General features: G+C 32.9%; 1 protein-coding gene across 2 annotated transcripts; it reads right to left on the bottom strand.

Annotated features, from left to right (window-relative positions):
• Positions 1-1,816: 1,816 nt before the first annotated feature.
• LOC112764111 (CLP protease regulatory subunit CLPX1, mitochondrial) lies at positions 1,817-6,605 on the bottom strand. 2 transcript variants are annotated; one of them, XM_025809641.3, is made up of 15 exons: positions 5,745-6,605; positions 5,589-5,650; positions 5,351-5,454; positions 4,934-5,013; positions 4,779-4,829; positions 4,257-4,331; positions 4,086-4,163; positions 3,877-3,933; positions 3,697-3,767; positions 3,504-3,603; positions 3,299-3,403; positions 2,900-2,962; positions 2,607-2,729; positions 2,168-2,320; positions 1,817-2,084 (listed from the first exon to the last, which is right to left on the bottom strand). In XM_025809641.3, exons 1-15 carry the CDS (start codon positions 6,261-6,263, stop codon positions 2,016-2,018), a joined length of 1,710 nt encoding a protein of 569 aa, XP_025665426.1. In that variant the 5' UTR covers positions 6,264-6,605; the 3' UTR covers positions 1,817-2,015. The 2 variants fall into 2 exon arrangements, with proteins under 2 accessions (XP_025665426.1, XP_025665427.1); XM_025809642.3 differs by having other exon boundaries at positions 5,351-5,446.
• Positions 6,606-16,492: the final 9,887 nt, after the last annotated feature.

Raw genomic sequence — 16,492 nt, 5'->3', positions numbered from 1 at the left:
AAAATAAATTAATAAATTAATGATTAACAAATTAAAAATAAAATTCAAATATATTCTTACCGCAGCAAATTCATTTCATTAGTAATTTTTAACAACAAATTCCACTATGATAATTTTCAATAACAAAAGAATTTAGTTAAATGATTATTTTAGCAAGATACAACAAATTGTTCTATTGTAGTAGCCACCAAAAAGTTTCTCTTATTACTCCTGCATTGCCTATATATTATTTCCTTTGTTTCTCCTTACTACATAATGTGAGTATAAATTGATAGCTATTATTTATTGAAACTTAATTCTTCTTTTTGTTGAATTCTCGCTTTGCTGTCATCATATCAAACTAGATCATTCTGTATCTTTGTTCCGTTGACCGTTTCATTCGTCACTTACTGGTTGACTTCATATTTGATTAATAATCTAAAGAAAATTGTTGTTACTATTTCGTTAAGATTTGAGTTTGAAACCTGCATTATAATGCATTTCATGTGTGTGAGTTTATGTATTACTAATAAGAGATGCTGGATCCATAAAATTGGTCATTAATCAGAGAAGAAGAGGTAATGGCATCATCACAAGAGAGGGGTGCTTATAGAGCTAATTGTTTTGCTCAAGCCTCCTAATTCTTCTCATTGGCCGCTTGATGATCATAATCTGAAAACCAACAGCAAGTTATTCATCTAGGCATCGATATTCATGTGCCGTGTATCGTTAACTTACATCTAAATAAAGTGATACTGTGCTAAATCATAATTAATAATAGAACAAGTGTCAATAATGATTTTATTTTGTTGATATTTATTAATTGATTTTGAAAAGTAACAAACCGTCCAATTCATGTTAAAAAATATCTTTATCACATAGATGGAAACTCCAACTCAATCCACCATATAGAAACTGACCCAAAGAAAATGAGCCCTCTTCTTTTATTATTGCTTCTTTTAAAACCTATTAGCAATGTCGTATTAAATTTAAATATTACTTACTAACATCATCACAGACAAAGACCTATGTTGTTTTGATTCCATTTTCACTTTTTTCACCGCTTCTCTTTTAGGTATGTACTATGTACGCGTGGATTGGCCTTGCTTAGGTACCATATTTGTTAATTGATATTGCAATAACACCAATTCCTAATACGACTATTCCTAATACGACTATGTTAAGTATTCAACAAAATCAATCGTCAAAGTCAGCCACCAGCACAAAATACATATTAGAATACAAATATACATTAAAAATAAATTAAACTACACATATATTTATATACAAATACATTAGTGACTGATTTTGGTTTATGAATAGTATTTTTGGATCCTCATAATAAATAAGAACGAAGAATCATGAAGATATCTCCATCATAGTGATCTAACGAAATCTCTTTCTATTTCTAAAAAATTGGATAATATTTTTTTGGATACATCTAGGTAAATATTAAAATCAACTTTCAAATTTTAAACGTATGAATTGTTTGTTCATTAATTATGAGTTGATTTTATTATTTCACTATCAACATTGTATAAAATTTAACATCAAGGATTAAAAAAGTACATTGAACCCGACGGCTTAAGTATTGTTCAATGAATCATTAAAACATAGCCACCAAACTTCACTTATAATTTTTGCCCACTAATTCATTATGCAGCAGATGATGTACCCTTGTGAAGGAATTATGAACTTTTCTAGAGCACACTCTAAATAAAATTCCCCAAACAAGAAACAACTCACCCCTTGTTTCAGTATTCAATAAATTATGTAAAAGGCATTGGTGGGGCAAAATCTAAGTGATTCACTTTGCTCCATCAATTCTGCACAAAACTTGTGTAAATGAATCAGGTATTGTACACTAAAAAAGTGGTATGGAACAATTAGTTTACCTTGCTGTAATTTGTTGGAATGACCAGAGAAGCTAGAAAGTTACTATAAAATATTACATTATGTGACTTGGACCCTTCTATATTATTCAAGAAATGTATCAACTTATGTACAAAGATAAATACAGGAAACATCAGCAATGATTACATGCTTGCAACAATGGAAGGAAGTTCCGCCTCTGCTTCGTGCTCTCCGGCCGGTGCCTCTGTGGCCTACATGCAGAATAAGCATGATTAGGGATTTAATTAAAAAGAACCATCAAGGAAACTTTGATGCCATTTCAAATTATGCATACCTCTGAAACATTCTTTTGAGCTAGAAGATAACGCTCCAATGCACCTTTGCCATAAAGGATCTTGGCCCCTTTCCCACGCTCCTCACCACCAACAGCCCCTTCATCAACAACAACAGCCTCTATAATATCATCTCCTGTTCTTGTATCGGGGATCTGCACAAACATTTAACAAACTAAGCAATACAATAATACAGTTCATGAAAAACACATTCCAATTTGCTAAATTCCTAGTGAAGAGCATAGGTTTGTAGACCAATGCACACCCCATCTAAAACTTTTTCGTCAGGAAGTTACTAGTTTACAAAAGCCATCTATTCTGACTATGCTTTTCTAAATAAAAATAGAGAGATCAAAATACATGAGTGATATTAACAGTCAACACACGCACTCGATGTCATACATTACATACAAATTATTCATTCAAAGAAAACTAGCATACCTCATACATGGCATCTACCAGCACGCTCTCCAATATTGATCGTAAGCCCCGAGCACCGGTGTTTTTAGATATTGCTTTTCTAGCAATTGATCTCAGAGCACCTTCTGTAAAATGCAGCTTTACCTGAAAACAAAATAATGTTAATGGTTGTCGAAACAAACAATTTCCAGCCAAAAAGCCTATGAGAAAGTATCAAAATCTACATGAGAAACCAAATCCCTTTTTCCCTTATAACTACCATGACATATTATCTGTTTCCCTAGATAAAGATGAGAAGGTTCATAAAAGCTTACTCCATTCATGTGGAACATCTTCTTGTACTGCTTCCCTAGAGCATTCTTAGGCTCTGTGAGGACCTATAGAACATATTGAAAAATAGTGAAGTTAGAGGCATCGGTGGCACCCAAAATGACTATTAAAGTTGACAAAAAAAAAAAAAAAAAAAAAAAAGAACAGAGCATGTCTTAAGAGAAAATTTCTGCCACCACACAAGCCAGGCTGCCAGGGTCAATCACATTGGTCAATCACATTCTTTCTAACTATCTGTTGTTCAATTTTGTAGTCATCAACAGACAACAGGTACTTGATTTACTACCTCATTCATTTGAGAACTCAGCTAAATGGGAGAAGCATTCACAATTTCACACAAGGATTCAATGACCAAGTTGAATGGTTACTCGAATATAGCCTACCTGAATGAGTTGCTTTTCAGTTAAAGCTGACAAACTGACAAGGATAGGAAACCGCCCAACGAATTCAGGTATTAAACCATATGCAATAAGATCACTACTTTCAACCTGCCAAATATAATTATTTTCAGTGATACAAATGTCCAACCTGAAACTAGTAGATTCATAGAAGCTGGTGTACTTAAAAGTGACATAACATGTGACTTACAGTTCCTAATAAAGTTGATGTAACAGCAGCATCTGTTACACCACCTGTTCTCATGTTTGAACGTACAGGTGCCCCGAATCCAATTGAAGAATCGTGACGCCTGAAATGGAATCAAGGGAATTACTAGTCACAAAGTGTTGCACACCCAACATTATTGATATCATTGGTATTCAATTTACAGCATTTGTCCAACCTTTCTGAGATAGTTTTCTCTAAGTCAACAAAGGCTCCTCCACAAATGAAAAGTATGTTCTTTGTGTCAATCTGTTAAGAGAAATAGATGGCACAGCAGTTGTAAATAATAGGCTCATTCACCATAGGCTGCTGGTCTCTTTAAGTATACACAAGTACGTCAACTTGTAGTATAGCATACCTGAATACTGTCACCTCTTGGATGCTTTCGAGCTCCCTTCTCAGGAAGATTGACAACCTTGAATGGAAAGAATGCAACAGATCAATATTACAATGAATTGATAAAGATACCGAAACAAAAAGTAATATAACTAGCTTTGACTTTTTACTGTTTCAACATCATGTTTGCAGCAGTATCAAATAGCTAAAAGATTCACGAGAAGAACTAACCGTTCCCTCAAGCATCTTCAATAATGCCTGCTGAACGCCTTCACCAGAGACATCTCTGCTGATGTTAAGGCTCTCAGCCTGAAATACGAAGATCAGACTTAGAAGACAGTGGGAAAAAAGTTTTGGGATTTTGAAGAAAGAAAAGAAGGGGGGACGTAAGAAAAGGGGAACCTTCTTGGTGATCTTGTCAACTTCGTCAATGTAAACAATGCCTCGCTGTGCAGCTTCCAGATTATAATCTGCAACCTGGAAATATATGTATGAAATGTTGATTCAGATGCTATGATTGTTGACTTGAGTATTTCATTAAACTGCAGCTAGTCCATGGCTACATAAACTCAGAAGTAAGACTTAAGTATGGGTTATTATGTTATTTCCGTCCGTTTATTTCAATATACATGTAGCCATTTTAAATATTCAAGCCAGTAATAAAGTTTGTTTAGCAGTGGTATGATTTTTTAAGTTATTGTCGTATATTTGTGTCAATATACATGTAGCCATTTTAAATATTCAAGACACTGTAATCTTCCTCCAACACTCTATGCTACAAAAGCTAGACAAAAAAACCTATTTTATTCCCAATATTGAATCACACCGTTTAAACCTGGTCTATATTCCTGCAAAAACTAGTTTTGTTTGGGCTTAATGACAAATCTCAAATTGCTATGGTGTATGAAAATGACAGGTGCTTACGGTGAGTAGCTTGTATAATATGGACTCCACATCTTCTCCAACATAACCAGCCTGCACAAAGTTGGTACTGGGGCATTTTCAAATTGGACAAGCAGAAATGCATCTGGTATATAACACTCAAATTTCTTAGCGGTAAGAAAATCATATTAACTTGCCTGAGTTAGTGTAGTAGCATCTGCAATAACAAAGGGAACATTTACAAACCGTGCCAAAGTTTTGGCTAGTAATGTCTTCCCTGTCCTTGAAATGGCATCAAAAAATAACAAGTTAGACTAGAAACATGTCATCCATGATAAATAAAGTTGAAGTGAAAAAGGGAGTCCTATACTTGGCTGCCACTTTCATTTATATTATAAATGATTCCACAGTCAAATTTCTAACCAAGGGATTTGGCACAAATAAATGCACCAGTGCAACTAAAAACGAAACAATAACTTCTTGTAATTCCAACAGCTGAAGGATGATAAATTATGCCAAAATACCATGAAAAACAATAACACAAAACTACGAGTTCTATGCAGATACAAATACTAGAACAGAAGGTAAAGGTTAAAATAAGTAAACTGGTTTACCTGATCCTGTTGGCCCCATGAGAAGGATATTGCTTTTCTCAAGTTCAACTCTATCATCATCAGATGCATCAGCTTCACCATTGCTGCTGTAACCTCCTGCAGGCCTAGCATTCCCAATAGTAAGAACAAGAGAAAAAGCAGCAGCATCATCAACCAACAACTAACGAAATAGTTAAAAACAGAAGGCAAACTAACTAGAAACTACTTCACAATGAAGTATTAAGTATAATATACCAACCACTTGGGTGAAGATTCATGAAATATCCTCTTATAGTGGTTATAAACTGCCACAGAAAGCACCTGGAAAAAAAAAAGCCAAAAAAAAAAATCAATAAGCATTCAATCTCTTTCATCACTCAATCATTCAAAAAACAATTCAAAAGAAGAATTCAACCTTCTTGGCCCTCTCTTGGCCAATCACAAACTTGTCAAGCCCCTTGCAAATCTCCTTTGGCGTTGGAAAACTATTCCCAATAGTGGTTCCATCCCAGCACCCATCCTTTGAATCAAAAGGCCCCGAATCGCCGGAACCGGCCGCACCACCAGCGCCACCTCCGCCGCCACTGCCACCGCCACCACCGGCATCAAAACTGTTATTAGAACTCCTGACTACAATCCCGCCGCCATTCCAGAGCTCGGGAGGGTCCCCATAAGAGTCGAGAACCTCGTATCTGGTTGGAGAAGGGTTTGGGAAATTGCCGCGGAGAGAAAGGGGCTTGAAGGAGGTGAAGTGGTAAGGAGTGTTGGAGAAAGGGTGGTCCCACTTGGTGGTGGCCGGAGGGAGGGAGATTGGGGTGGTGCGGCCACCGTGCATGTGGTGGCTGAAGAGGAGGAGCTGCCTAAGGTGGGTTGTGGCTTCCCTGTAAATGTGAGGATTCTTCGATCGAAACGCTGCTGCTGCTGCGGCAGCCATGGAAGAAGGGAAATTAGTTAGGTGTGGTCAAAGGTGGGATTGGAAAGTTAAGATTTTTGGTTATGGCGGTGTGAATCAGTGGTGCTAACTCATATGGGGGTGTTGTCAGATATTTTTTGGTGGAAGAAGACGTTGATTTTTTTTCTTCTTATTATTATTTTTTTGAGAATAAGAAGAAGAAGAAGCAGAAGAACCGAAGAAGAGAGAATATCTTAATATCTAACCAGTGAGTGGATTAAAGAGAGAGACTTTGCTTCGTTTATAGTACTTTTGTTTACCAAATAAGGAACAAATGCCACTTGCGCAGTTCTACACTCCAGGGTTTTGTTTTGGGTTTTAGGTTCGTTTGCGTGAGCTTTTAAGAAAAGATTTTTAAGTTATCTTTTTTAAAAGATCTTATAAAAAAAAGTAAAAATAAAATATCTTTTTCGAGTTATCTTTTTTTAAAAGATTTTATGAAAAAGTAAAAATAATTTTATGTTTAGGTATTTTATTTAAAAAGATCTTTTTATTTATTAATTATGTTTAGATATAATAATATAAAAGTACTTTTTGTTTATTTATTACATGAAAAATATCTTTTTTTAAGAAAAAAATATCTTTTAAAAAAAATAAATTATAACTTCTAAAAAAATATATTTTTTTCTGATTTTTTTTAGTATTTTTTACTTTTACTACTCAAAATTTGCCAAACACGCTAAAAAATAAAAAAAAAATTTTTTCATTAAAAAAAAATCTTTTTTATTAAAATAATAATATCCAAATAAACACTTATTCTAGATTCAATTTTTTCAATTCATAAAATAATAAAAAATAAATTATTATTAAATTCCTAATAGTTGAAAATAAATCTTTATTTTTTATTTTAATATTTTTCTTACTTTAAAAAATCGCTCTCTTTTATTTTGTTTTGTAAATTTTTTATTCTCATCCTTTCTTTTTAAAGTAATACTAAGAAATCAATTCTCACAAAAAACTATGTTAGTGTCTCTAAAAATAAAAAATCATATCAGAAATAGATGAAAAATTAGTCATCAAATTAATTATTAATTTAAAATATATATTAAAATATAAAATATATATTTTTATTTTTATTTTTATTTTTATTTTTATCTTTATTTTTATAGTAATCTTTATTTTTATCTTTATAATAATATAAATTTTTTTAGTAATACAAATAGGGAGCTCTTATCTTTATCTTTATCTTTACAGTAATCTTTACAGTAATATAAATGGAGAGCTCTTATGATAATATGACACTTATATATTGAGTTTGTAAATTTATTTAGTTAGGTGTCGTTATTAAAAATTTTTAAAATTTTATTTATAAATTATAAATTATTATTTGCATAGATTATTATTTTTAAAATTTTAAATTATTTGTTTAGGTTGTTATCTTTTAAATCTTAAGTTATTTGCATACTACTCTTTTGAATTTTTAAAATTTTATTTATAAAGTATAAATTATTATTTGCTTCAATGGTTACTTTTTAAATTTAAGTTATCTGCTTAGATGGTTGTTTTTTAAATTTAAAGTTGTTTTACTTAGGTGGTTATTTTTTAAATTTTAAGTTATTTGTTCATAAATTAAAATTTTTGAAAAAATTAATTTAAATTTATTTTAATTCAAATTTATTCTTAAACTAATAAGTTCACGTAATTATTGTATGAGTCAACTCGAATTAATTCAAATAAGCTAATAATGATCATTATTAATAATTATTCAATTAGTTTTTTGTCTAATATAATAATTTTGTTTACATTATATCATCTTTTAGTTGTTAGGATTTTTATTTTAAATTCAAATCAAAGTCAATTAGGTTTAAAAAATCTTAACTATGAGTCAATTATAAAAGTAGGAATTAGAGATGTATAGCAACACACTTTTCTTACTTAGTACAATTAATTACTCCTTTTAAAATTTTTCTATCTTTTAATCATGGCGGTTCGTATTCACAAAATTGTTGAGATCAATCTTACAAATGATAATTTGTGTGTACATATACGAGTGATAAGGTTACGGACACTATCGAGTTGTGAAAATTTCCTATTACCATACTCAAAGGCATCTTACAGACATGATGATGATATGTATCAACATTACCAACATAGACAATAACAGTGGTAATATAACGTAGTTTCTTCTTGAATTTAAGGATACATTAATTTTTTTATTATAACTACATCTAATTCGAATTTATTAACCAAAGAATTAGAAACAGTATACATAGCTGAAAAGAGAAGACACCTAAGACAAAAAAAAAAATCATTGTTAAAAGAATTGCCTATAAATCTTGCAAGAATTTTTTAAGAAGTTGAGAATATTACTGAAAAATACGAGTGTAGTAAATAATTTTGTGCAAATTGAATATCTAGTCATATTCGATGTTGCTGAGAATACAGATAAGAAGTATCAATATCAACACTTTATTATTTACTATTGTTATAGTTTTTGTAAACAAAAAAATTATCGATTGGTGTACAAATTTTTAAAATTTTGACAAAGATATGGTTATATATTATATTTTTTGTATTTGAACATTGATCTATTGTAACTATCATTATTTGATTATTATGTATATAAAACTTAAACTTTGATCTTGGTACAATAAAACCATATTATATGATCTCATGTTTTAATCCATAAATTGTAATTATCGATAATTTTGTGTAGATATTATTTTTATACTTCACATGATGAAAAAAGGTATATTTTTATATAAAGTATTTGTTACACTGAAACAAAATTTACTATCTTGCTGATTATTAAATGTAATAGACATTAGTGACCTAGAATTTTTTTATCAACATTGTAATGCTATGATATGGTATAAAGAGAGATCAGAGAAGTCCAAAACTGAATCCAATATTGAGTTCTTAATATGTTGTATGTGAGGAAAGGTACAACTGCCGTTTTTGCAACGTCCACCTCAACTCTTACAAAATTTAATATCTGGAGCAGACCAAAGAATACAAGAAAGAAGGGTCGAGTATGCAATTATTGTCAATGGTGGAAGACTATTTCAGCAGTTTTTGGTTGATTGCTTTTCCATGAATGAAGCACAAAGGCTGAACTATTATCAAAATAACCAAGATAAGGTGAAGAGTGATATATACAAGGGAATTTAAGATGCTATCCGAGTCTTTCACTGGTGGCATGAGATACATGTTTAATAATTGTCAATATGCTATGACAATTTGTAAGAAATATGGATATCCAGACCTCTTCATCACAATAACATGTAACTCGAGTTGGCAAGAGATTGGCAGAATTAACAATCCAATAAACTTAAAGGTTGAAGACTGATCGGATATATCGTGTATTAGGACAGTTAATAGTACATGTGATATCTACTATATGAGAATTTTGTTAACTGTTCAGAGAGGTTGCACAACATATGAGTCTATTATGACAATTAATGAGATTACATATTCTAACTTTCAAGATGTTTACTATTCTATGGAACTACTGTGTGATGATAGAAAATTTATTGCAGCTATTAATGAGGTAGCTAAACCTGCATTTGGTCATCAATTAAAAAAACTATTTGTGATGCTACTGATATCTAATAGCGTTAGCAAATTAGATCATATTTAGAATGCAATTTGGACATTATTAGTTGACAGGATACTATATGAGAAGAGAAAAGCATTAAAAAATCAAGATATTTCACTATGTCTTTTTTTATATCAAGATTGTATTTTGTTATTACTTTTATTTTTATTAATAATATTAATAAATTTTATTTTGAAATTACTTATTAAATATCACAAAACCATCATGTGCTTTTATTAGGACATGACTGATGACGAATGAAAAAAATTTCTGCCTTATTGAGATTGAGAAGATACTCAATAGCAATACATGATTTTTAAGAGACTATCAATCAATATTATATCTTAAGATGTCTGATGTTTGATTTTTTTAGAATAAGCTGATAGAGAAAGAGTTAGCAAATGACACAAATGAGTTGATTCACACAAACTTATATACGAAACAAAAGATGACTCATGAGTAAAAAAATATTAGTATTTGATGAGATACTTAATGTTGTTATTGCATACTTTGGTGGTTTTTTACTTCGTTTATAAGCATGGTGAGTGTGGTAAGACATTTATTTAGAATGAATTTTCTTCTGCTATTCGGTCTAGAGAAAAGATTGTTTTATTCTTACTTGGTGGCAGAATGGCTCATTCTAAATTTTCAATACCCATTACAATTACTGATGAATCTACTTGCAATACCAAGCATGATAGTTTGAAGGCTGAGCTGCTCATCCAAAGTAGTTTAATAATTTAGGATGAAGTTCCAATGCTCAATAAAATGTGCTTTGAAGCACTTGATCGGACGCTCAGAGATCTTATGTTAATTACTGATCAACATAAGACACATCAACTATTTGGTGGTAAGGTTGTGGTTCTAGGAGGTGATTTCAGACAGATACTTCTGGTGATTCCAAAAAAGAGTAGACACGATATATTGTCATCAGCTATTAATGTAAAACTCGCAAAATTAGTGAATAATTAGTCAATAAATTAATTATTAATGGAAGAAATTAGAAAATAAAAGTTTACAGTTTAATGAGATAGAGTTAATTAAAATAAGAATTTTAACACTAATTTTAAAGAATTTGGCCTAAAATTAGACCGAACGAGAAAAATTGGTTGGACCAGACCCAAATCAGGCCTAAGACCCAATATATATAACTTCACTTCCACCAAATTTTTCATTCATTGTTCCCTTTCCAGCAATGAGAAGAGAGATTGAAGAAGTCACCAAAACTTAACTCCTTTTCAATTTTCAATTCATCGTAACTTTCGATTCGGAACTCCGATTGATGAGCCGTTTGCGGCCACGCATCCACAGTGACGAGCTCTACTAAGCTTAATAATCAATTTGGTAAGAATATTTCATTTTTAATTTTGAATTTTCTCCCTCCAATTTCAAAAATTCAATGTGTGGGTGTTGAGATTTTTTATTCTTTGATGTTATATGCTTGAACTAACTCGAGAAAATTGGGTTTTGCTCCATTGAAAAAGATAAGGACCTCCAAACCCTTGTAAAATATGTGATTAAGTGGAATCTATATTGATTTAGTGATGATTATTTGTATTAGAGTTAGTTGTGAGTTGTTTTGGGGCATGTTAGTGGTCATTGGTGGTGTTGGAGACTTGATGTTGGACTTTGGGGAGCTGATGATCCGTCTGGTGTGACTTTAAAAGCTTGGGCCTTTACGGAACGGTGCTAATCGTGGTGTTCCGGGTTTATCGGGGAATCAACCAAGGTATGGTTTTAGTTTCTCGTAACTAAAATATAATGTGTCGTGAAAACTTAGGCTAGTTAATCGTAAGATATGATTGAAATGTTGTTGTTGCTGTGATTGTGATGGATTGATATGCATAAGGATTTGTGAGTTTGAGGTTGTTGGTGGTGCCATATTGGTTGTGGTTAGGGGTGGCAACACTACCCGAACCTGCGGGTACCCACCCCGCCCCTACCCGCCCCGGTATATATAATATATATATAAATATATATATTTTTAATATATAATATATATAACATATATAAAATAATTAGTAAAATAATTAATAATATTATATCATATATAAATTTTTACTTTAATTTATGTTATGTATGTAAATGGTGGTTATATAATTTTTAAAATTTTATTTTATTGTTGGATTTAATAATTATAGGGGCGGGTAGGGGCAGGGCAGGTTAGGGTTTAACATTTTACTACCCGCGGGTAGGGCGGGGCGGGTTTCATGCGGGTTTTTTGTAGGGCGGGACGGGGTCGGGTAGAGCAAAAACCCGCCCCGTTGCCATCCCTAGTTGTGGTGTTGGTATTGTTTTTTATAGATATAATTGAATGATGATTATCTCTATTGTTGTAATTATTGTGTTGAATTGAATGTGGAATAGTTGAGAATGGGTTGATAGTGTTGAAAATTTGTGAATTGTTAATAATGATGAACCATGATGATGATAGTGAATGTATGATTGTGAATCTTGTATGAACTATGAAGTTGAGTTGGTTAATTGTGTGTTGGAGATGGTAAGTTTATTTGAGTTGTGTATTGGGGTATTATGAAATGAATTGAGCATTGATATGTGAATTAGTGTGTTTAGATGTTGGCAAAAAAGGCTTAGAGTTTTGGTATTGAGATATGAGATTGGTGAGAATAGAGGTTTGATAAACTTTGTGAAAATCAGATTTTTGGCCGAATTTTGGCAAACCATAACTCGGCTTTCGGACTCCCAATCTTTTTTAAACTTGTTCCATATTAAAATTGGGACCGTGAAGTTTACGCCGTTTGAAGAACAGATGAAAAATGATTTAAAACGAGAAAGTTATGCGCGTTGGAAGTTTGGTGTGTAAAATTGAAATTCTGCAGACTTAACCATTTTTTACTAATCTGCAATGCATGTGTACGCAAACCCCTCCATATGCGGATGGGCATTTTCTGTTTGGCATGCATGTGTACACGGACGAGATAATGCATACGCGTGATTGATAAATTGCACTCCCACGCGTACGCGTGACCCCTGAAATTAGCAAAGTATGTTTTGTGTTTTAAAATGTAATTTTGAACCTCTAAACCTCTATTTTCATTCTTTTAGCCCTTAAACCTTAGTTGTATGTTGAGTAGTGAGAAGAAGGTAGGGAGGAGTAGTAACTTGGAGATGAAAAAAATTTGAGCGATGGTAAATTATGAATGAGAAATGTGTAAATGTGTTATGTATATGATGAATCTGGCCTTAGTGAATGATTATGAATGGATATGAATGAATGATTTAAAATGAATTTGAAAATGAAATTGTTTTAAGCTTGACCTGGCAAGGTTCGTGGTGGTTTACCGCTTGCCCAGTGTCGAGACGTATGTGGGGTTCGTGGTAGTGCACTGCCCACATGTTTTTAAATGAGAATGCTTTGTGAGATTCGTGGTGGTGTACCGCCCACATGTTTTTAAAGAAAATGTTATGTGGGGTTCGTGGTGGTTTAACGACCACATGTGTGTGTTATTTTCCAATTGAAGATCTTGCGAGGTTTGGGGTGGTGTACCACTCGCAATGGTGGGGTTCGTGGTGGTGTACCGCCCGCCAGGTGGGGTTCATGGTGGTGTACCTCCCACCGGTTTTCAAGAGGGCGATATCCAAGTTAGCTATCGGATGTGTCGGGTTCTGGCAAAGTAACCGATGCGTGAGCTCACGGCCAGTAGGAAAGACATGCATCATATGCATTTATATGACTTGTTTGGTTTTGCATTACTTGGGTTTGCTTACTTAAATATCTATGCTTATTTGCTATATTTGCTATATTAAAATATCCACTTGTGTTTGCCTTGTCTGCTTTGTTTGTCTGTACATCGGTATTTCGGAGGATTGGAGAAAAGGCAAGGTTGTAAAAACCGGACCGATTATTGAACCGGTCAAGCAACTGGTTCAATGGTTTAATAGTTCAACCGGAGTCGAACCGTGGTCAAGCCGGTTTAATTAAATATACACTAAAATTATATAAAATTCAATATATAATTTTAAATATACCAAATTTTCCTTGCTCCACCTAGCCCTATTCCTCCAAAGGCTTCCTTTTTACTAAATTAGTTGGCTAAGCTACATGCAAAACTAAAGTTTCCTGTTTTATTTTGATTAAAGTTTCAAAACCAAATCAACAGATACTATGGGAAAAATAAAACTGCATATCTAACTGAAACAAAGTTTTCACGTTTCTACAGCCTTTTCAATATTCTTGATCATGACACCCTTAGTTTCAGAGACCTTTTTCTGAACCTTGGCAAGCTTACTTATCTCGTCAGGGTGATCAATGCAGTATTGCATATGCTCCTTCAATTTCATCCTACACCATCCAAACAAAACAAAACAAAACAACACAATTTACACAAATTCAAACAAATCAACCTCCATAATCAATTAGTCTCAGAAAATAACAAACATATATTAACAACATTTATCAATAAACAAAATCAAAATACATAAAAATAACATAATGTTCTACAACAAAAAATAACATTAACATATATTTTTATTGTATGAAACGAATTTAACTCGAAAAATCATTTTGTGATTGCATCTTCCAAATTAGAAAACCAGAAACTAACAAAATTAACCATCAACAAAATTAACTCAAACAAGCAGCAGCAATTTAGAATATTAATCTCACGCACCCAGAATCACAAAATCAATATTATACTAACTCAGTAATTCAAAATAGTAAACCCAACAACTCAGAATCCCTGAAACAGTATTATTAAAAATAATTGAAAACAAGCAAAAATAAATTGACGTACCTACATCGAGGGAGAAAGGAAGTGACGGCGATAAGATCTGGGATTTTTAAGTGAGTGACAGATTGGCCATCTTCAACATAAACAATGTAGTGAAAAAGGGAGGAAATCAGAATAAATAAAATTAACAAAAAATGAAAAATCAATAACTTGTTTCACCCACAACAGAGGAAACAAATAAAAACTAAAGTGAAAAGGGAGGAAATCAGTGAAAATAAAAAAGAGCACGAAGAAGATGTTGAAGAATAGTAAAGATTGAAGTACTCACGGCGACAGCAAAGAGTCCACGGCGGCACGGGTATGTTCGCACTACGCATTGAGAGTGGTGCGCACACACACACACACACACAGAGAGAGAGAGATGGCTCGGAGACAGAGGCATTTCGATGATGAGAAAGAGGCGGCCGACGACGGCGTGGACAGAGGCTGGCTTCACGGTGAGCACAGAGTAGCGGCAGCTGTTTGCTCTGATAGGGATAGAAATTTCGCCATTTTGGTGAATACTGAGAGTGAGATAGGAGGGAGAGGGGATTGGGGTCTTCTACGCGTTTCTCTTTTTTTTTTTAACCAAAATGGCCTTCAAAAAACCCGACCAATTCAGCAGGTTTACCGGTTAACCACCGGTTTGGCCGATTTTTTCGCTGGTTTTTTGTAGGTCGATTTTAGACGTTAACCAGACCGGCTTATTGACCGGTTTTTTATTAACCCGGTCGAACCAGTCGGTCCGGTCTAATTTTCAAAACCTTGAGAAAAGGTGATGAGCTTACGGGTTAAGTTTGGAATTGAGATAGAACCAAGAAGCTTTAGATACCTCACCTTGTTTATGGTTTAAAATGTTAGTTTTAAGTTTGAATATATTGTCAGAAGTTCTAGGATCGCCTTCGGCTTTTTCGGGACCTTATATGTTAGTTATGTGGGCACCGTTACCATGCTGAGAACCTCCGATTCTTATCCCACACATATTTTGTGGTTTTTAGATGCAGGACGTGAGGCACCTCGCTGAGGCATGCTGGAAGCTTCTAATAGTGGAGATCTTTGTCTTTAGAAATTTATTTTGGATATATGTATATATGTAGATACTTTTATCTCCATTTCTTATGTATTTGATGTATTAACTTCCTCTTAGAGGTTATTTTGGAGAAATAGGTTCTGTAACTCTGTATTTTGGGCTTATTTTGGGTTTTCTTATATATATATATATATATATATAGGCCGGTTTATCTTTGCGAGCCGAGACTTGAGCTTTGATATTTGTACCTTGGAACTCTCTTTCGGTTATATCAATGTTAGCTTCTCTTATCTCTTTCCGTTTATCGTTTATGTGTCATGGGTATTGCACTTTTCGTTTTACCGTTTTCGATTTTAAATTTTCTTCAAAGACTCCTAGAATAAATCTTCTTCAACTATATATATATATATATATATATATATATATATATATATATATATATATATATATATAAGTTTTTATTTTTAGAAGTCATAGCGCCTCACCATCTCTGCTTTACATCCTAGGTGTAAAGCTCTGTGTGGTAGGGTGTTACAATTAACTCATCCTATTTGTAGTTGTTCTGTAAAGTTTTTAAGCTACATACGAACATGAGGCTTCTAATGTCTTCTTGGGGTTAACATGATGGTGAAATAAAGAGATTTACTAATTGAATACTTGATATTGAAAATAAAAATATTGGTTCTTCTATTGGTATGAGTTAGAAGTTGAAATTTCAAATAATCTACTGATTATAACTACTGACGATCCTCCTTCTCATTTGATAAACTTTGCATATCTAAATTTGTTGCAAAACATGTCTGGTGCACGAATTGTAAATCACACTTTTTACAACTCGTACCACTAACCAGCAAGTGCACTGGGTCGTCCAAGTAATACCTTACGTGAGTAAGGGTCGATCCCACAGAGATTG

The sequence above is a fragment of the Arachis hypogaea genome, chromosome 17 (assembly GCF_003086295.3).
Source record: "Arachis hypogaea cultivar Tifrunner chromosome 17, arahy.Tifrunner.gnm2.J5K5, whole genome shotgun sequence".
NCBI lineage: Eukaryota > Viridiplantae > Streptophyta > Magnoliopsida > Fabales > Fabaceae > Arachis > Arachis hypogaea.
The sequence above is the reverse complement of the archived record's forward strand: the minus strand, read 5'-3'. Positions and strand labels throughout refer to the sequence as shown.